This window comes from Notamacropus eugenii, chromosome 5, assembly GCF_028372415.1.
Source record: "Notamacropus eugenii isolate mMacEug1 chromosome 5, mMacEug1.pri_v2, whole genome shotgun sequence".
NCBI lineage: Eukaryota > Metazoa > Chordata > Mammalia > Diprotodontia > Macropodidae > Notamacropus > Notamacropus eugenii.
In genome coordinates this window covers 370264968-370287250 of record NC_092876.1, presented here as the reverse complement: position 1 = coordinate 370287250, position 22283 = coordinate 370264968, and the positions used below count along the sequence as shown (strand labels likewise).

The window sequence follows — 22283 nt, the reverse complement described above, 5'->3', positions numbered from 1 at the left end:
TTCACTCTTCAGTCGCCTACAATCTAATTTCTATTTCTATCATTTTACTGAAACTTCTCTCTCTAAACAGAGACCTTTTATTTGCCAAGTTCAATGGTCATTTCTTGGTTTTCCTTTATTTTTCTACAGCATTTATCCTTGCTGGCCCTTACTCCTCTCTTTCTTTTATTTCACCCCATCCCTTGACTTTCAAAGCACTTCTCTGTAAGGACTATGTTCTCTACATGATTATTATTTGTTATATACAGACTGAGCAAGATCATGTTTTTGTTGGGCCTGGCTCTATTTTCTTTTAAAAAATCTTTGCTTTTTAAAAATCCTGGGTAGAATGTTTCCCCAGAATTGCCAGTTCATGCAGTATGCTTCCATGATGTGTAGTCACCTATCTCCTTTTAGGCAAAGGAGATTGACAAGATCTATAATTTCTTAAGTGGAGTCTGCCCCTTTCAAAGGTGAATAGTAAAATCTTTGAAAGTTCAGAGAAGTACCTTCTGAAGGCACTTTCTAATATTTTCCCCACTGCTTCTTGATATCCATCTGATACCAGGTGGACACAGCTAGATGGAACAGTAGAGAGTGTTGAACTTGGAGTCAGAAAGATCTGAGTTCTAATCCTACCTCAGACATTTATTAGTATGTGACCCTGGTCAAGTCATTTAAACTTTCTTAGCTTCAGTTCCTTCATCTGCAAAATGAGGATAATAATGCATATCTCATAGGGTTGTTGTGAAGATCAAATGAGATAATCTGTAATGTTTTTCTCAAACCTTGAAGTGCTATAGAAATGTATGCTATTATGAATATAAAGTAGTCATTTGGGTCCTTCATGGCCATTATTTTGACTTAATTATGTATACTTGCCCTGAGTACCCTGTCAGAAAGTTGCTAACATGGGGATTATAAATGGGCCATACTTCATTTTACTGTAACAAGCATACCCAAGAGATTATAGTATCAAAGGAGCATAGCTTTAGAGCTAGAAGGGACCTTTAATGTCAAAATGATTCATTTTGAAATAATCCAAACCAATGGTATGCCTTTAAATTTCCTCTCCCCCCCCCCCTTCCCTTTCACTCTGCCTGCTATGTGAATAGCAAGGGATGAGGCAAGCACATGCACTAAGAGGAAAGGACTAATTTTCTCATAATGCTATGGGCTCAGAGCATACAATAGATAAAAGAATGACAAGAGAACACTACAAGAACCACGAAGAACCACAGAGGCAATTTGTTGTAATGGACAGAAAATTTGCCTTAATGTCAGGAAGATGTAGATTGTAGTCCCAACTCTGACATATACTGGTTGCATGACCAGAGCAAATTACTTCACCTTTCCATGCTTTCCTTTCTTTATTTGTAAAGTGATGGAATTGGACTCCATGTCCTTCAAAGATCCAGTTCTAAACCTATGATCCTATGAATTTCTAGATAGAAATGTGAGAAATGTGAAGCAGTCACAGTGGGTAGAGGCATTGGCTGGCTGCTAGCATTGGAGTAGCCAGGAGTTTCTGAAGGAAGCCAAGAACTACAGACCTGAGCTGAAAGACAATAGCGGTCATGAGTTAGAATAAAAGGCAGGGAAAAAAGTTGCTATTAGGTCAAATACCTTCTTTAATGTCTCAGTAATTTGGAGGAGGCAAATTGAATACCTCTCACAGGTTGTTGGTTGTATTTGTTCTTCGTTTTCAAAGAGGACCATGACATCAGGGAAATGATGACATGACTTGCAGTTGGCTTTGCTTTGAGTGAGGGAGGGCTGTGCAAGGTCACCAGCCTCACTTTCTCCTCCAGAGCCATCTAGGCCCAGAGACCAGATATTCATCAGGATGACTGAAGATGACCCAGAATGCGATGCGAGAACCTTGCTCTTTTAGGGAACACCTCTCAGAGAGAATTAAAGAACCCAGATTATGATGTGCCAGAGGAACTTTCTGCCTGGAGGCAAAACATATAATATATATACACACATATGTATACATATACATACATACACACATCATTTTACAAAGGAGGAGACTGAGGGCCAAAGAAGTGAAATGATTTTTCCATGGTTGTATAGATGGTAAGTAGCAGAGCCAGGATTTGAATACAACTCTTCTTACTTCAGTTTAGTACTCATTCCATTGCATCATACTACCTCATACCCATTTCTTTCCCCAATCAGGGCATCTTTCCATTCCATCTTCCTTTTGTCTTTCTATATAATTAAGGTTCCTCACCTTCCCACCTTCCCTTAGCAGGGTCCCTATCTCCCCTACTCTAATTTGGGCCCTTTTACTTTCCTCATATTTTCTGTCATGTACTCTTTCCTCTCTATTTATTTCCCACTAAGACCTCTTTTCTTCTCCCTCTCTCCATGCTCTCTTCCCTTTTGCATTGCAATCTTATTAATCCTTGTTAATATATTAATTCAGAAGTAAATTATTTCCGGGGGGGGGGGTGATCAGATTTTTTTTAGTAGAGATCTATGGGAAAACCTAAGGGATGGGCTATAATAATGGAATGAAGTAGGTTTATTTTGAGGTCCCAGTATCCTTGTCCACTTATACCATTTAGATTACACATTTGACTACTCCACTGAATCATAATGTCAGGGTTACTAACACATGAATTTGGTCTTTAGGAATGAGAAAGTCTTCAAGGTAAATTTATATCTACTTCAGTTTATTGAGTATATTAAAGATAAATCTTATTTTAAGGACACTTGCATTAGGTATGTGTTAAGGTGTATAAAACACACAATGTAAGAGAGCCCTGAGATGAATAACTATTTATTTTTTTAGTAATAGGAGCTATTTACCTTTAATTTGCATGGTTGATAAATTCACATTTAAAATTTGTAGTTAGTTTCAAATTTTGCAAAAGTTGAACATGTATGATTGACATAGAAAGTAGGATTTAGTTATGGCTTTCCAAGACCTTTTACTCATCTTGAAAATATACTTTTGGAAACTGTACTCTTTAGAATCACAAATTAACATGGGGATTTTTGGTAGTATTTGTTTTGTATAAGTAAAGGCTAAAGTAGATTTTTGTTTATACAATCAAAGTAAAAAGTATAGATCAGCAAAGTAAAAATAATTTTTAAATATCAGTTTGAAGTTTTTCAGAAAAAAGTCTTGTTGTTCAGCCTTACAAATAGCATTCAAATAGGTCTTTCATTCAAGGGGAGGAAAAGAGGACTGAAAGAAGGAGAGCCTTTTCTTCTTTTGATTTTTATTTTCAGCTAACAGAAAGGCAGCAAGGAATAGTATTCAAGTCTGATACATACTAAGTGTGTAACCATGGGCAAACCACTTAACCTCTCAGTACCCCAAGCAATCTCTAAGACTATAAACTACAGGTGAGGTGACGATCTGTATAGTAGAGGGAATTTCCAAACTGGGACTTCTCTCACATGATGAAATCACAGGTGTGGACCCAAAAAATGGGTAAGTCAGGTCTTTCTGATGTTTTTGTTTGAGGGAATCCATAGTTTATGTGAAGACAAATGTGTGTTCCATAAAAAAGTAGCAAATGCTGCTAGGTGTGGAATTGAAAATTGTGTGCTAGAACTCCTTTATGGCACAAAATCATGACGTTAGATGGAAGCCACCTCCTAGATCATCCACTGTATTCTGATCATTTTGTAGATGAGTAACCTGAAACCAGAGATTTTTATTTTGTTTTGTCTTTGCCAGGTTAAGAATTCAGGTCTTCTAACTTCCAGCCCACTGTTGCCTTCCTCATAACATAAGTTTGGATTTATTGAGTTTTATATCATGTCCTTCAAATTATTGTCAAACTTGTGTGGCAATTCAGTTTAATTTACTAAATTCAATATAACAAACAATTATTAAATAGCTACCACATGCAAGACACAATTGACAGACAATCCTTGCCCTTAAGAGCCCATGGTTTCCTGGGAAGGTATGACATTTACACAGATAAGTAAATAAAATATAAGTTGAAAGAGAGAGGAGTAACAAGAGGAGGTGGACTGAGGATAAGGAGAGACAGCATGGAAGAGTGTGTCCTTGAGTTGTCCTTGAAGGATTCTAAGAGGGAGGAAAAAGTGTATCGAAGAGTGTGGAATATCCTTTATAAGGTAGAATGCTGGGGTCAGGGAACAAGTAGATATGTTGGGCTGAAACGTGGGATTTACAAAGGGGAATAATGTGAAATAAGTCCAGAAAGGAAAGGAGGGAGCTAAACAGTGGGGAATTTCAAATGCCAAGCTCAGGAATTTTAATTATTTATTTATTTTATCCTGTGCCAATAGGGAACCACAGAAAATTCTTGAGAGGTGATATGATCCTAATTACATTTTAAGAAGATTATTTTGGCAGCTGTGTGGATGTTGCATTGGAGAAGTGAGAGACTGGAATCAGGGAGACCAAATAAATGGTAGACTGTTACTTCAATAGTTCAGAGAAGTGGCAGTGAGGGTCTGAATTAGGGTGATAGTCATGTTTCTAGAGAGAAGGGAGAGAGGTATTAGAGATGTTATGAAGATGTTGACAGGACTTGGCAGCCTATTGGCTGTGAAGGGACAAGGGATAATGAATAGCTGAGGATAGATCTGGGATTATAAACCTGTGTGGCTAGAATGATGGGGGTACCCTTAACAAAAACAGGGAAGTTTGATGTGGGGAGCAGGTTTAGGGGGAAAGATAATGGTTGAAATCACATATTTTATAATGTGAATGTTCGTCATGTCCCCCCAAAACCAGAAGAACAAAGGGGCTTTACCCTATATGTATGGCTGTATAACTAAAGTAGCCCTCTGATCCTTCTTTGGTGACTTCAACTCTTGGTTCAAATCAAATAAGCATTGATGAAATGCTGGATATCTAACACTATGACTATGTTTCTTTCTTTACTTTTGAAGAGGCACTCCAGTGTACCCTCCTCCTTTCTCACATTTTCTTTATCTTTTTCCCCACTCTTTATCAATTTTCTGCTACTCTCCAGTCCCTACTTGCATCTAAATTCCCAGTAAAGCTATGCTCAAAGATCAGGGTGGTCATATTTAGATAAGCAGAGAGTTGGGGAAAAAAAAAAACCTATTCTGGTTTTCCTCTTGATCTTCATTTGAACTTACTTGAATAATCCAAGTGGTAAGTTTCCTCAGTCACTAATGAATATTGGGCATACACAGTATAGGAAGGAAATTGGCAGTTATGGCATTGTGAAAAAAAAATGTACAATTTAATGGTAGGGATAGAATGAATGCAAAAACAGAGCAAAACAAAACAAAAGCTCTATTAAAGATACTTTACAGAAGTGTAGGGATAGGGACTGTACCTATAATTTCATTTCATAGGGGACCTCCAGGTGAGGAAACTCCCTCTATCAATACAGGTTGGCACAATCTCTGCAACTGATAGTCTTAAAATGTTGCTTAGAAGCACTAGGAGGTTAAGTGATTTGCTCAGGGTTACATAGGTATTAGAAATTAAACTTGAACTTGGGTCTTCCTGCCTTCAAGGTTGCCTCCCTATGCTATGCCTTTCACAGAAAAGTATACAGGTGCTCTTTGCACCTGCAATGTATCCCTGGAAATTATATAGTAGACTACCCGTATCATATTACCCTATTTTGCCTTGAGAGTGTACTTCTATTACTTAGGTGAAATTTTGATGATTTAAATAAGGACCATAGAAACTGAAAGGCTGGAAGCTAAAAGTACATGTAAGATTGCAAACGTTTGCAAAAGACAAAATATTTTTTGGCATTTCTTGATGACCTGATGGTCAGTAAGTTCCTACTTTGTGCTAGGCATTCTCTTCTGAGGAGTTTGTTTGTTTGCCTTTTTTTGTTTGTTTGTTTTTTGTTTTTGTTTTGGAGCCCAAACTCATGAATTCATCAATGTAAGAAAATCCCATTTTGTGAATCCCCTCTCCTTGCATTGGCTAGTCTTCTGTAATTTAAAGTCTTAAAGCAGGGTTTCTTAATCTGTTTTTGTGTCTTAGACCCCTCAGGCGGTCTAATGAAACCTTGAACCTCTTTTTAGAATAACTTCTTAAATGCATAAAATAAAATGCATACAATTACAAAAGAAAACTATATATATGTATATGTATGTATGTATGTATGTGTGTATGTATGTATGTACGTATGTATGTATGTATGTATGTGTATGTATGTATGTATGTGTATGTATGTATGTATGTATGTATGTATGTATGCATGTATATGTATATATTTAAAACAAGGTCATACACCCCAGGTTACGAGGGCTTAGAGGGCTGCTTAGGGCTTTGAGAAACTAGATGACCTGCCTACTGTCACGTAATGATTCCCTACTCGCTACAGCTGAAGTGGTAGTTCTTCAGGCCAGGTCTTCCTGACTCCAAAGTCAATTCTCCTTGAGTGTATATAATGCTTTTCATTAGAGCGAATTACACAGGTAAAAAAGATACAATCCCCAAGATGAAGCCATATACACAGTAATTAATACAAAATAGAATATAATAGGAGAGGTGTGAACAAAATATCATGAGAGCTCAGTTGGGAGGATCAAGGAAAGCTATGGAATACGTAGCATTTAAACTTGGCAATAATGGATTTCACTAACCACCTAACTTAGTACTAGTATTACCGTGACCCTAGGCAAGTCACTAACACAATTTGACCGAAACCATGGTCGACATGACCATGATTGCTGACGTGATTCCCTCAATTCATCTATTTTCTTCTTTTCCATATTCCCCTCCCCCCAAACTTAGGCAGGGGTGATCAGGTTTGTTCTTGGTATCGTTGCAAAAATGGATAGTTTTGATGTATTGTTAATGTCTGCCTTCTTCTTCATGTAATCCCCTTGACTATATGCCTTCCAGCTGATAAGATAGCAGCAGTGTCCTCTTATTTGCTGATAATTCAATTTCTTTTGTATCCTTTATTCTATCATTTGTCCTGCATGCATCAGAGCTATACATTGTGTTGTTGATTGGGGAATTCCAGAAAAAGTGTAAGCTTAAGGTAGGAAACATGTAAATCGGGTGACTTTTGGATGTCTTTACTCTGTAAACTTCATAGTTTGTTTTGTTAGCTGTAAAATGCAAACCTATTATTAAATTGACAGGTAGTGGGCATTCTTTAAGGCAAACTCAACCAAGGGTTGGTAAAGTGCTCAGTTCTGCCCTAAATAGGAAAGGTAGCAGCACTGGAACTTCTACTGTATCATAAACTCCATGAAGTCAGTGATCATGTCTTCTCCAAACTTTGTGTTTCCCTCAGCATGTAGCACAATTGTTGACATTGTTTTGGTTTACTTAGCATCTTCATTGGATTGTCCAAGAAGTTGTTAAAGCAATAACCAAATTCATAATATTTTCTATATTACCTCATTACTTGCTGCAAGTGCTGCCCATGACCCTCTTCTTAAGTTATTCAAGACTACATCATCAGGTTTCATTTTCCAAAAGGAAAATACTGTGTCATAGGCAAAGGACCGATGATGTTAGGGTTAGGGGAGTATTTCAATGGATGTTTTATACTATTGTGACAAAGATCTGATTATTCTGGATTAGGGCCAAAGACTCCTAATTTAGAAATACATAAGATCTTTTTTCTTCATTTCAGTACTGAATTATGTTACCATGCAAAGGCCACACTGTCTCTATGACCTCTAGGACCAACCTTTCTATGTACCATGTACTTAATCCTGTAAGGTCAAAAGTAGGAGGTATCCTTCACCTCTTAAATACCTCTTGGAAGATCTAACTGGGTAATGAAAATTAGTACACCTCATTACCTTGGCAATGATCACCCCCACTGCTGTAGTTTCAATACGGTGGCTACTATATCCTGCTGCTAGTGGGAGTGATAATTGGAACATTGTTCATTGCCTCATTTGAAAATGTTTAGAATGAATTTGGTGTCTATGTCTCCAGAACTACTTAGGTAAATTTGATGTAGAGATCTACTGTATGATAGATTATTTGTGTATGTATATACATTTATGCGTACATATATATGTACATTTGTGTGTAACTATCACCTATCTATGTATCTATCTATCCATCTATCCATCTGCCTTTATTCCAATACAGATAGCTTCCATATTGATGTAGCTACCTCTAGCATCTAGTTTAAAAAGCAGTCATTAAGACACATTTGGGGTAGTAAAAGGGATATGACAAGAAGCAACATGGTGTAGTGGAAAGAGCTCTTGGTTTTGAGTTACAGGGCTTATATGTGGATCCTGCCTTTGACACTTTCTAAATGTGTGCCTTTGGGTAATATTTTCATCTCTCTGAGTCTCAGTTTTCTCATCTGTAAAATGGGGATAATAATACTTTCCCTACCTACTTCCATAAGGTACTAAGGGAAGGTTTTTGTAAATATGATATCTATACACCCACAAATACACACATGTGTACATGTTATAATTATTGACCTATATTGACAAAGGAATGTTGAGAGACAAATCATCTCAAATAAAATATATCCTTTTCTCAAAAACAAGGAAAAGGTTCAAATAAAAAAAATGTATCTTTTATAGAACGCAGCTTAACAATGGAAGGAACATGAGACGGATAACGAAATCTTCTCTTCTAGGTGATTTAGGTATAAAAATGAATAAAAAGAATTCCCCCTCCATGACATCTGTGTATTATTGAGCCTTAAGATGTTTGCTGGGAGGGAGGGAGATTGGGGGGGTGTAGGTGAATGGGCAGAGTTTATGGAGAGGATGTGTATAACGTAAAATGATAAAGTAAAGTGAAAAGGAAAGGGTCAGGCATGACTTGCCTTATGATACACTTTGGGTTGAAGTTTCTGGTTAATCAATTTAAATCTGGGCACTAGTGGTCAGCTCTGATTTGTTGTTCAAAGATAGTCAATGTTCTTTGGAGTGATCCCAGAAGCAAAAACGGCTGTTACCCAAATACAAGTCGAGGAGGAGGTTGTTATTTTGGACCAGATGTTACCGAGAATATACTGGCCAAGTTTGCTCTGAAAATGATCATCAGGTCTCATGAATGTAAACCAGAAGGTTTTGACATCTGCCATGATGGAAAGGTAAGATAACACGACTTATTATGTTTCTCAATAAAAACTGCAGAGAGTCAGGCAAAAGAAGTGTCTTATTTAAAGGCCAAGAAAGTCTCTCTAGTTGTTGAGAGAGACAAGGGCAGAGGGAGAGGGAAGAGAGAAAACAGAGAGGGACGGAAAGAAGAGAGAAGGGGAGGAAAGGAGAAAGAGAGAATTGGGGGTTAAGGGAGAGGAAAGGGTTAGAGGGAGAATACTGTAAAATGCACAGTTCATAAATATATAGAGGAGTCTTGTTGCCTTTTGCCTTAAGGAGTATTTGGTTAGTCAACCTAATTTCCTTTGAACATAAATAAGTTTGTAGATGTGGGCCTGATATAAAATACATTTTGGCCTTTGAGGGGAAAGAGGCTATGCTGACTTCTATGGATTCTGAGGACCTGGGTTGAAATCCCATCTCTGATGCATCTTTCCTGTATTACCTCAGACAAGTCACAACTTTCCTGTGCTTCAGTTTCCTCACTTATAAAATGAAAATTTTACACTAGGGCTTCCTGAGATCCCCTTCAGCTCTAGGTCTATGATCCTATGACCCTGAATTCATTAATTTGAAAATAAATCAGTCTCCAAAACAGTACTTTCTGTTGGAGGAGATATTTAGGTCTGTAGCTGACTGAGCTGTCTGCTTTGCTCTCACTCCAGTTTGTTCTTTGTTACCCTTTGGTCCTTTCTTTTTGGTCAAAAGTAACATAAAGCATTAGTTATCACTAAGCTAAGGAATTAATCTCAGATGGGGGAATGGTTAATTGCTTTAGTTTTAGTTATAGTAGATGTTGTATAGCGTTTTATAGAGTATTTTGTGGAACCTTGGTAGCCTCTGACAAAAACTCTAGAGATAACCTTTGATGAGTTAGATTCTTTGACTTGGGGATGATTTCTGGATTGGTTGCTTAAGGCTCCCTAAGCCTTGCAGAGACAATGTATGTAGTAACTCAAATATTCCACTGTATGAGACTGTGGTTTTATCTACATGCAAATCACAACCTACCCATGGATTCCATTCCTGTGTAACTTTTGTTCAAGTTATTGAATTGAAAAAATTCTCCCCAAGAGGTTCACCCAGTGTGTTGGAGGCTTTCCTTGCTTTTCTTTCTTTCTTTCTTTTTTAACATCAAAAGAATAACAGTGGAACACACAGACTTTGGGTAGCCTTTACTCTCACTATGTAGCCAATTTGTCTTGTTTTTCACTCGTACATTTCTTTGATGACATGATTATTGTCCATACTATGTAGTCAGTTAGATGGACAATGTATAGAACTTCCCCATCTATGATGCAGAATGATTTATCTGTTATTATGGATATAATTTATACTATGAAGACATTACTTATGTATTATATCATCTGTCATATTATATAATGTTACTTATCATAATATAAATGGGGAAGTTCTATACATTGTCCATCTAAATGCATATCATACATGGACTAAAACAATATAAAAATTTCTTTTCTGATCCAAAACTTTTCTTTGACACAAAAGCCTGTCTTTTTAGTACCAATATTCAACGGGCGGTCTTGTATGTTATGGAACACTACAGTCTCTAAAAAAATTGAAAGGAATATCATTCAGAGGACAAAGGAAAGGCAGGGTAGAGGTGAGTAGACTACAAAACACTTTACAAATAAGGAATTGCTAAGGTGATCTTCAGTGAATGGTGCCAATCAAAGAAATGTATGAGCATAGTAACTGCACATTTTTGAGAGAGTTAGATCTCTTTTGCCTAATTCTAAATAGATGTTCTTCCTATAATAATAAAAACTGTTGAGAAAGAAAAAAGGGAAAGGATCATACATGAGCTATTAATTACTAAAGAATTAAAAAAACCCATCAATAATATAAAATTATTACCATCTCACATAGCAGCACTTTCAAGTATTTTCATCAACATTTTCTCATTTTAACCATATAACAATCTCATAAGGTGGATAGTAAGAAGAGAAAACACAAAAAATAAAGTGACTTTTATCAGGCTATGCACTAGTTAGTGATGTGACTAGTGGCTAGATCTCCAGATGCTAAGCAGGTGATTTGATCCACACTAACCCTGGTAAATAATTCAACATCCTTGGTAGTAGTCTAGGTTTCAGGGCCCCTCCAAACTCCAAACTTAAAGCATTTCCTCCTTTGAATACATGAATGATTTAGTTGTTAAGGCAAGAGGGAGACTGTGCCTTAGACAAATCTTGATCTGGATTATGATAGCTGTCTTAGCAGGGAAAAAATAAAGGTTAGCTAGCCCCTTATGACTTCAGATTTTGCAGCTATGACAGCAAAGAGCTCTTGAGTCTTGAACTGTTTACAAGTCCCTAGATGCATGTGCTGAGAATATGTGATTGGAATGGAATAATTGACTGGAAAATCAAGTATACTGATTGGGTAGACTCCCTATACTCCCACCACAATGCAATTAATTGCTCTGTAGCAATCATAGATAGTTTTCTGAAGTCACTATGAGAATCTACATTTCTGACAGCTTTGAGAACATGATAAACCCACTATTTTCTTTATCCTTAATCAGATTATCACAGTGTTTTCTGCATCTAACTACTATGAAGAAGGCAGTAATCGAGGCGCTTACCTCAAACTGAACCATGATAACAACCCCCGATTTTTTCAGTACCAGTCCAGCCAAATGACTCAAGGGAAAACTCTCCACGAAAGGTACAGTTGTAGTTCATGGTGAATGATGATGAATCACAATACTGTGCCTGTTTTATTTTGTTATACTTCTATGGAGATTGATTACTATTACTGTAAAAGGTAGACAAGGTATTGCTAACATGAACAAAATATGGAGAAACACATTTCCGTGAGGGAAAATTGCTGTCTGTAGGCAGGACAATGTACCAATTCAACTTGTACTACTTGTTGCTAGAATGTTCCAGTCACAGCTTAGCCACTGCATTCCCTTCCCTCTCCTAGCATTGGTGGAGTTCCTCTTCTTTCATTCATCTTTTAACCCTGTGCCATCCCTAATCAATTTGTTTTTATCTTCTCTACCCAGCATTAAGATTATAAACTGCAACTATATTCCATTTCAGGATTTTGACTTTAAAGTATAGATAAAAAATCAACAGACAAGAGAAAAGGAAAGTGTCCTAGGCACAGGGAACAGCCTGAGCAAAAACCAACAGAACAGAGTTCTTTTTAGAGGGCAGAGATGAGTCTAGTCTGGCTGTAATATAGTGTTCATGGAGAGGATAAGATAAAATAAATCTGGAAGAGTAGAACGGTGCCAGGTTTTGGAGTTTCTTTGTTGCCAGATGAAAGAGTTTGATTAACTTTAAACTAAAGATTTTTTTTTTAGCAGAGTAATGGCATGATTAGCTCTCTAAATAAGAAAAAAATTTCTAAAACATTGTAAGGATGAATTGGAGGAGAAGAGAGTGGAGGCTGGAAAACCTGAAGGGAGACTAATATTCCATTGTGGTCTTTACTATAGTAAGAATAGTGAGGTGAGAACTTATAATGGACAGATGGGAGCAACAGGACCTGGTAAATAATTGGATATTAGAATTGAGTGAATGGGAATAGTCAAAGAGAGTGCTAAGTTTACAAGTATAGAAGACTATCTGACCAACAGAAATTTGTTTTTGCAGTTACAATCTCGTAGTCATTGTATGTATAGTTTATCTGGCTTTGCTTACCTTTTTCTATATCAGTTCAGATAATTTTCCCATGCTTCTCTGATTTTTCATGCTCATCATTTCTTACAGTACAATAATATGGATTTGAAAGAATTTAGATAGAGAAACGTGCTTTGGGGAAAGATAGTATAATTCTAGAAATCAAAAGGATAAGGTACATTAGGACAGCTAAGGGAAGTGGTTAGAGGTTCCAGTTTAGAACCCAAAGACAAATCTGGACTGGAAGCATACATCTGGCAATTATTTGACTACAGTTCATAGCTGAAACTTTGGACTTGAGAAAGAGTGTCAAAGGATAGAAGAATGCCAAGTTCAAAAGTTTTGGTCTTCTGGTGAGGAAGATGATGAGGAATGAGTAGAGAGGACCAAGAAAGAATGGTTAGGGAAGTAGGAGGAGATACAGGAGAGTGTGGTGGGTTCTCCAAATCTAAGAGGTTAAGAAAAATGAGAATTTGGTGATTAAGAAGTCATCGGTGACTTAAAGACAGAGGGTTGGAGGGTGGGAAGAGAGAGAGAGAGAGAGAGAGAGAGAGAGAGAGAGAGAGAGAGAGAGAGAGAGAGAGAGAGAGAGCAGTTTTAGTTTAGTGTTGGAAATAGAAGCCCAATTGCAAGGGGCTACAAAGAGGTAGTAAGAAAGAAAGTGAAATGATTAGATATAGAGAAACTATTCTTTTTTTACTATAAATATTTTTATTGATATCTTTTGTTTTTTTATCACTTTCATTTTCAAATAGATCCCTCCCCACATACAGTCAACCATCCTGTGTAACAAAGATTTGAAAACCAAGAGGAAACAAAGCAGTTTATAAAAACTAACTAACATATCAATCAAAGATTACAGTATACTGTACAGCTCTGCAAATAAAGGAGAGATGTACATTTTCTCTTCTTTTCTCTGCAACTAAACTTGATCATTATCTCACAGCTTTCAGTTTTGTTTTTGTTTATTTGTTATTTGCATTTTCAATATTGTAGTCATTGTATGTGTTCCTAGCTCTGCTTCCTTTGCTCTGCATGATTTCATGTATATCTTCCCATGCTTCTCTGAATTCTTCAAATCTATAATTTCTGATAGTGCAATAATATTTATTTCCAGTTTTTTAAACCACAAAAAAGGACTGTAATGAATATTCTGGGGTTTATGGGTCCTTTCTTTCTGACTTTGAACCTCTTGAGTAGCTCACCCTAGCAGAAGAATCTTTGACTTAAAGGGTATAGACATTTTAGTCATTTCTTTTCAGTACAATTCCAAATTGCTTTCCAGACTGATTAGCTCAGTTCACAGTTCTGCCATAAATTAATAGTCCCTCAAGTATTGACTATGACTGAAGAATATCTTTAGAATTGTTTGCATTTCTGGAAAGCAAAATTGCCACTATGTTTACGATTACATTTGTAATTGTTTTTTCAAGAAGTTTATTAGTAAAAGGATGGAGAGAAAATGTGAGTTAGACTACTAGAATTGTCAAGGTAAGACTTTGTATGTGTATGTATGTTTTTATCTAAGCATATATATTTTTATCTAAGCAAAATCTTGGGGAATGGATGATAAGAAGCTAATAAAGAGGTAGAGAAAAGTACTATTGAATTCTCCCCTAAAACGCCTTCAAAAAGATTTAAAAAACACACCAGACCAAACTTTGATGGGGAAATCCAAGAAAAAGATACAGTGAATCATTTTTCTAGTAGCTTAAATTGTTGCAGAGAAAGATAGTGAGGTTTATGGACAGAGTCTGACCAGTTGCAAGATCAACTGATCTGGAAAAAAGACGAAGAAAAAGAAAATTTATTGGACTATCTAAACTCTATTTCCAAAAAAAAAAAAAAAAAAGACTGAGAAATATTTCTTTTTAAAAATTTTTTAATAATTTATTTATTTTTAGTTTCTGCAAGATTTTGAGTTCCAAATTTTCTCCCCATCTCTTCCCTCCCCCACCCCAAGATATTGTGCATTCTGATTATCCCTTCCCCCAATCTTCCCTCCCTTCTATCACACCCCTCCCTTCCCTTATCCCCATCTCCTCTATTTCCTTGTAGGGCAGGATAGATTTTTATACCCCATTACCTGTATTTCTTATTTCCCAGTTGCATGCAAAAACAATTTTTAACCTTCGTTTTTAAAACTTTGAGTTCCAACTTCTCTTCCTTCCTCCTTCCCCACCCATCCCCACAAGGCAAGCAATTCAATATAGGTTAAATGTATAGTTATGCAAAAGGCTTCCATAAAAGTCATGTTGTGAAAGACTCACTATATTTCCCTCCATCCTATCTTGCCCCTCATTTATTCTATTCTCTCTTTTGACCTTGTCCCTCCCCAAAAGTGTTTACTTATAATTACCCCCTCTTCCCATTTGCCCTCCCTGCTGTCATCTCCCTCACACTCCACTTATCCCCTTCTTTCCTACTTTCCTGTTGTGCAAGATAGATTTTCAAACCAAATTGAGTGAGCATGTTATTCCCTCCTTAAGCCAAATGTGATGAAAGTAAGCTTCACTTTTTCCCCCTCACTTCCCTCCTTTGCCCCTCCATTGAAAAAGCTTTTTCTTGCCTCTTTTATGAGAGACAATTTGCCCCATTCCATTTCTCTCTTTCTCCTCCCAATATATTCCTCTCTCACCCCATAATTTTATGTTTTGTCTGGGAGCCAAGATGGTAGATTGATTGGTAATTGCTATCTCCCTCCCCTTATTGACCTTGATGAGCCCAGAGAATATCTCCCTGGGGAAAAACCCTGGAACTAGTGGGAGCAGCAGAAGGGGTAAACAGTCTCTTAACCTGTGAGGCTAGGAAGATCACTAAGGAGGGGCCTTCTTGCTGTAGCTGAAGAGGCTCAGAGCTGTCCCAGACAGCCCCACCTCAGCAAACTGGGAGAAGATCCTGAGACCTAGAGTGGGGGAAGGTGAAGCCAACAACCACCAACACCAGGACCCTAGGCATGCCTCAGCACCCCAGGGGAATTGGGAAGATGGGATCACTAACCACTGAGCTTTCCTATGCTCTAGCTCAGCAGAGAAGACCTCTTGTAGCCAGACTACTACTCCTCCACACTTAACAAGCTAGCTCCAGGGCAAATCCAGGGAAACCCAGAAAGACTTCACCTGGTCTCTGCTTTTCTATACTAGCCAGCTCAGCACCAGGTAGACTGCCGCATTTTGGCTTCTAACTGAAAGAACCAGAGGCCACAACACACAAAACCTCAAGTTTTAGGCACAAGAACTGTGGGACAGAGCCCTCTGAGCCCCAGATGCAGAGATCTGTTTTAAAAGCCAGGAAAAGTGTGATTATCATGAGTAAGAAGCAAAGCAGAAAAGAAAAAACCATAGAATCTTTCTGTGGGGACAAGGACCAAAACACGAATACCAAAAAGGTCAGCATTGAGACTATACTCCTATCTGAAACTTCAGAAGGGAATATGAGTCTGAAGCACAAAGAACCTTCTTGGAAGAGCTCAGGAATGATTTTAAAAGCCAAATTAGAGAAATATGAGAGAAACTGACCAATGACTTAAAAAATATGAAAAAAGAATTCACAGAAGAGTTTAAAAGGACAATTGGACAAATGGAAAAGGAAGTACAAAACCTAACTGGAGAAAATAACTCTTTAAAAGGAATAATTGGACAGATGGAAAAGGAGATGCAAAAGTTAACTGAAGAAAACAATTTGACAAAAATTAGAATCAGGCAAGTAGAAAGTAATGAATCTGTGAGAATGTCAAGAATCAGTGAAACAGAATCTAAAGAATGAAAAGATAGAAGAAAATGTAAAATATCTAATTGGAAAAACAACAGACCTGGAAAATAGATCCTGGAGAGAAAATCTAATATTATTGGCCTTCCAGAAGGCCATGATGAAAAAAAAGAGCCTGGACAATATCATCCAAGAAATCATCAAGGAAAATTGCCCAGAAGTCCTAGATACAGAGGGCAAAATAGTCATATTTTTAAAGGCATCGGTCAGTTTTTACCTTAACAGTACAAGAGAATCTTCAATGAGACATAGATTTAGGGAGAAAGATAATGATTCCAGTTTTGGTCATGTTGAATTTGAGATGCCCATGGAGCATTAGGTTTGAAACATCCAAAAGGAATTTTGTAGTGTGGGACTAAAACTTGGTTGTTGTCCTTTGTTTTTGAAGAGGACTAAAATGATATCACCATGATAAAGACAAGTTTCAATGTGTCTGACTGTGACTGATCAGAGCAATACGAGCTCAGACTGCTTTATCACAGATTGGGTACAGATAGTCCATGAGAAAATTTGAGGTGGATACTCTAAATTTGTGCATCCTACATTTCCTTCCAGCTGTTTTAATTCTGCTTTGCTCATAGAGCGAAGCACCTTCTCTGATGTGGGCACACCATGCTGAACAATCCTGTGCCAGTGTCTCCCATGCCCCACAATCAAATCCAATGTTCTTGAGAAAGACTTTGAGAGTGTCCTTGTATCACCTCTTCTGACCACCATGTGATCACCTGCCCCATGTGAGTTCTCCATAAAACAGTCATTTTGGCAAGCATATATTTTTGCATTCAAACAACATGACCAACCCATTGGAGTTGCGCTCTCTGAAGCATAGTTTGAATGCTTGGCAGTTTAGTTTGAGTAAAGACCTCAGTGTCTGGTACCTTATCCTACCAGGTGATCTTCAGAATCTTCCTAAGACAGTTCAAATGGAAGCAATTCAGTTTCCTGGCATGACGCTGGTAGACTGTCCATGTTTCACAGGCATATACAATGACTCTGTAGACCTTCAGTTTGGTAGTCAGTCTAACACCTCTTCTCCCCCATACTTTGCTTTGGAGCCTCCCAAACACTGAGCTAGGTCTGGCAATGTGTGTGGCAACCTCATTACATCCCTGGAAAGTACACCACCAAAGTAAAGGACTTATCCGCAGCATTTCTTCTCCATTTACTATAACCATTGGTTCCATGTATAGATGGTGTCATGGTGGCTGATGGAGCACCTGTGTTTTCTTGATGTTAATTGTTAGGCCAAAATTAGTACAGGCAGCAGAGAATTGATCCATACTTTGTTGCATCTCAGCTTTAGAGGCTGCATTGAGTGCACAATCATCTGCAAACAGAAAATCATGTATCAACACTCCTTCCACTTTGGTCTTGGCTTGTAGCCTTTTCAAATTGAAAAATTTACCATCAGAGCAGTAGCTGAGCTTGATGCCTTGTTCATTCTCATTGAAAGCATTTGACAACATGGTTAAAAACATCATGCTAAAAAACATGGGAGCAAACATGTAGCACATTTCACTCCATTGGTGACTGAGAAGGCACGAAAGCATTGTCCACTATCCAGAACTTGGGCAAACATGCCATCATGAAATTGATGTATAATACTGATGAACTTCTCTGGGAAACCAAATTTTGACATAATTTTCCATAAACCCTCATGACTAACGGTATCAAAGGCCTTGGTCAGATCTACAAATGTTGTGTACAAACCTCAGTTCTGCTCCTGGCATTTCTTCTGGAGTTGTCAGGCAGCAAATACCATATCAACTGTTCCTTAGCCCTTTCTGAAGCCACCCTGGCTCTCAGGTATATGACCATCTCTAGGTGAAGGATCAGCCTATTAAGGAAGACTCTAGCAAGAATCTTGCCAGTGGTGACTAAGAGACAGACCCCTCCTCCCCTGTGATTGTTGCTGGACAATCTATTTCCTTTACCTCTATAGAGATGGACAACAGAGGCATTCTTGAACTCCTGGGGGATAACCTTCTCTTGTAATATAACCTGGAAAATTTCAGTCTGCTTTTGTATGAGCAATGAACCCTCTATCTTGTAAATCTCAGCTGGAATAGAATCAGCACCAGGTGCTTTGCCACATGAAAGGAGCCTAACGTCACTCAAAACCTCTTCTTCACTTGGAAGTTCAGCTAAGGAGGGATTGATTTCAACCTGAGATAAATGGTCAATGGCCTCAGCCAACAGATGGTCTGTTGAGAACACTATGGAAATGTTCAGCCGATGTCTCTAGGATCATGTCATTATCACCAATCAATGTGGTTCCATCAGCACTGAGTAATTGTGATGTACCATAAGTTTTTGTTCCATAAATAGCCTTCAGGGAATCATAAAAGCACTTTGGATTGTTACTATCAGCATAAAACTGAATTTCATCTGCCTTCTCACTGAGCCAGAAATCTTGCATCTCTTTAAACTTTGCTTGTACTTTACTTTTGATGGAATTAAATGCTGCCTTCTTAGAGACAGAATAACTATTCTGCTGGTAAATCCTGTAGAGTTCTTATTTTTCATCTAGCAGCTCTGAATTTCCCCATCATTTTCATCAGATCAGTCTTGGTGTTTGTGTGTTCTGATTCAGATGAACAAATGCAGTGTTGTACATCAAATCTCTGAAAGCTGCCCACTCCTTTTCTGCTCCAGTGTTGCCAATTGTGTGTTGGCTCAACTTTCCCTCCAAGTTAGCAACAAACTGTTCACGCTCAGAGAAGAGCTCAAATTTTTTGACATTAATTCTGGTAGTCATTTTGCCTTGGGAGTGGCACTTTTGATGAATGAGAATATTTAGCTTGGAAAGGATAAGTCTATGATCAATCCAGCACTCTGCATCACACATTGCCTTTGTCTGCCTCTTCTCCTTACAGGAGAATCACATCAGTACAATCACATCAGCCAATGTTTGCTGCAAGGGTGCATCCATGAGGTTTCATTGTGTTTAGGTAAACACAAAACAGTGTTGGTGATGAGAAGGTCATGTGATGCAGAAGTCTTCAGCAGCAAATGACCATTGCTGTTGCTGTTTTCAACTCTATTCCTCCTTAGGACTCCCTGCCAAGTCTGGCAGTCTGAGCCTACTCTAGCATTAAAGTCACCAAGAATTATACACTTGTCCTCTTTTGATGATAAGGGTCTCAAGGTCTTCATAAAATTTTTATTTGACCTCATCAGGGCTCATCGTGGTGGGAGCATAGGCATTGATGATTGGTAGCATGGTGTTTTCCTGCAAGTGGCAATCCCATTGTCATGAGCCTGTCATTCACTCCTTTTGGCAGGCATACCAGGCTTGCTGACTAGATTCGTTTTGATTGCAAAACCTACACCAGCTTCACAGTGCTCCCTTTCGCTGTGGCCACTCCGGAAAAATGTGTATCCAGCTCAGATTTCAGTCAGCTGGGCTTCATTTGCCAGCCTTGTTTCACTCAGGGCTGCTATTTGGATGCTATATGTGTTGAGTTCTCTTGCATTCAGAGCGAAAGATGAAAGTCTTTCAGATCTACCTGATTTTGTGTTGTCTATAAGTGTGCACACATTCCATGTGGTGATGGTGAGTAGAATCATCTTTGTAGATGTTTTTGTACATTTTGTACCTTTTGTTGCATGTTTGGACTGCAAAGTGGGATTTCCCTCCTGCTGTGGTAATCAGACCAGGACTGAGACAGACAATGTGTAGGGCACCTTTTCTAGCCCCTTCCTCACACCAAGAGGTGAGCAGTGCATCCCTTAAAAGGTGGCTCGGATACCCAGGGAGCTGCCAAATCCTACTGCTACTTCCAGTGAGAAATGACCCTATGGGCTGGGCTGCTTGTGTTCAGGGTTGTGACTACAGCTCCCAATGTATCTGCACCTGCTGCTTCATCACTTGCCTGTTGCCACAGGACTTTGAGATAGGTATAATAGTAAAATGTCTTAATTTGTGTGTAAATTGGATTTAAGTAAGGCAAAGTTACATGAAGTCGTCAGCCTCACTCTCTCCTCCAGAGTCATCACAGCAAGATAGAATCAAGATGAGTGGCAATGGTTCAGGATGCAGTGGATGACCTTGGCATCTTCAATGTCTAACCAAGCTCTAAGCTCTCCACATCGACTGCTTCAGCTATCTTGGAACAAATTGTTCTCATCCACCCATTCCACTAGGGAATGTCTTCACATTCTTGGTGTAGACACCCCCCTAATCCACCAATAGGTTTGAGACCTCTTGGTTACCCTCAACCTGGTTTGACCTGTCTGCCAAAACAGTTTACTGGTGCCTGCTGTGCATGCTATAGCTTCTTGGCACATGCTATAGCTTCTTGGAGCCACAGGTGAGAGTTGGGTGGAACAGGTGGACACCTAAGGTGGAAAGCAACCCTGGAAAGGGCTTGGCAGCCATCACACCAGAAGAAGTGGTCCTCCCTGAACACACCTCGGGACTGAAACTGAGGAGAGAGGTGAATATGTATATCTGGCATTCATCTACAGAGAGTCCTTTTCTCACTTTGTGGAATTGTCCTGACATTCCCCTAGGTGTAAACTTGTCAGTCAGCCAGGCTTCCAGGTTTCATGCCTTCTTTGAGTCTAGAGCTAGAAATTCTCTTTGTCACAAGAAGACACATTCACTCAAGCTGCTGCCCTTCCCAAGTCTTTCCTCATTGGTTGTGGACACTTTTATTGACCTCAGCCATGACCATTTTGGAGGATTCTACCAGTGGCTGTCATATTTTACCTATTTATCCTGTTGATACTCACAAGATCACCATCTAGACAATTTCATTGTGGCATTTTAGTTCATCTAAGATTAGGAATGAAGAAACGCAAAGAGAGAGAGAGAGGGGGACAAGTTCATACAACCTTTATGGCCATGTAGAAATCAAGGTCACTGCCTGTCCCACCACCTGGTTCACAGGGGAAGCTCAAAAATCATCCTGTCACCTCATGGCCACAAAGGAAAGTAAGCAATGAAAAGGCAAGTATACCTTTTAAGTTCTGGGTTAGCAACATCTGAGTCATTAGTTCTCTAGCTACTAGCTAGGCTAGACTTCTTATCAGACTTATTCATCACTTAGTATAAGCCCCTCATCTCATCTGATCAGAAACAGCCCCACATCCCCAGTTTCTGTGTAGTTGGTTGGACTAGGAGAGAATATCTGTGCATGCTCACAGGATTGGTCCCTCCTTATGCCAGTCTACCCTCATTAAAATACCAAGCTATTTTCTTCAAAAACTTTAAAAACTTAATTGGTTTCAGAAAGTTGATTCCTGCTGAAAGAGCTAACATAAACAGGAGCTTTCCTCAGCTGTATAATACAAATTCTAACTACTTCTCTGTCTTTTAGTTTTTGTTTTCCCTCTCTTATCTACATGCTTCAAACTTTCTATTCTAGTCTTGTCTCTTTATTGTCTCTCTGTCCTCAAATTCTGGCTGTCTTTATTAGTTAGCTAAGTGATGTTGGACAAGTCACAGCTTTTTAAGACTTAGGTTTTTTATTCTGTGAAATCAAGAAGTTGAACTAGAATTGGGTGAAGACCCTATGGCCTTGAGACCACATATGGCCCTCTGTGTCCTCAAGTGTGGTCCTTTGACTGAATCCAGATTTCACAGAACGAATCCCCTTATTAAAAGGATTTGTTCTGTAAAACTTGGATTCAATCAAAAAGCCAGACCCAAGGACCTGAAAGGCCACATGTGACCTCAAGGCTGCAGGTTCCCCACCCCAATTACTAGATGATCTCAAAGATTCCTTCTAGCTCAAACATTCTGCCATTTAGCACTGTGTTTAAGGGCAGAGGGGAGGAAGAGAAGGGATTGGGTACCTAACAAGTAGTGTAAAATGACTGAAAGATCCCAGGGGTCAAGTGTTT

The 22283-nt window shown here is 38.5% G+C and overlaps 1 protein-coding gene across 1 annotated transcript in view; it reads left to right on the top strand.

The window, feature by feature from the left end:
* PPEF1 (protein phosphatase with EF-hand domain 1) overlaps positions 1-22283 on the top strand; it is a 163711-nt gene that overhangs the window by 118631 nt on the left and 22797 nt on the right. The window contains exons 12-13 of the mRNA XM_072614213.1: positions 8820-9005; positions 11558-11700. Coding sequence (XP_072470314.1) covers positions 8820-9005; positions 11558-11700 — 329 coding nt within the window. The remainder of the gene's footprint in view (positions 1-8819; positions 9006-11557; positions 11701-22283) is intronic.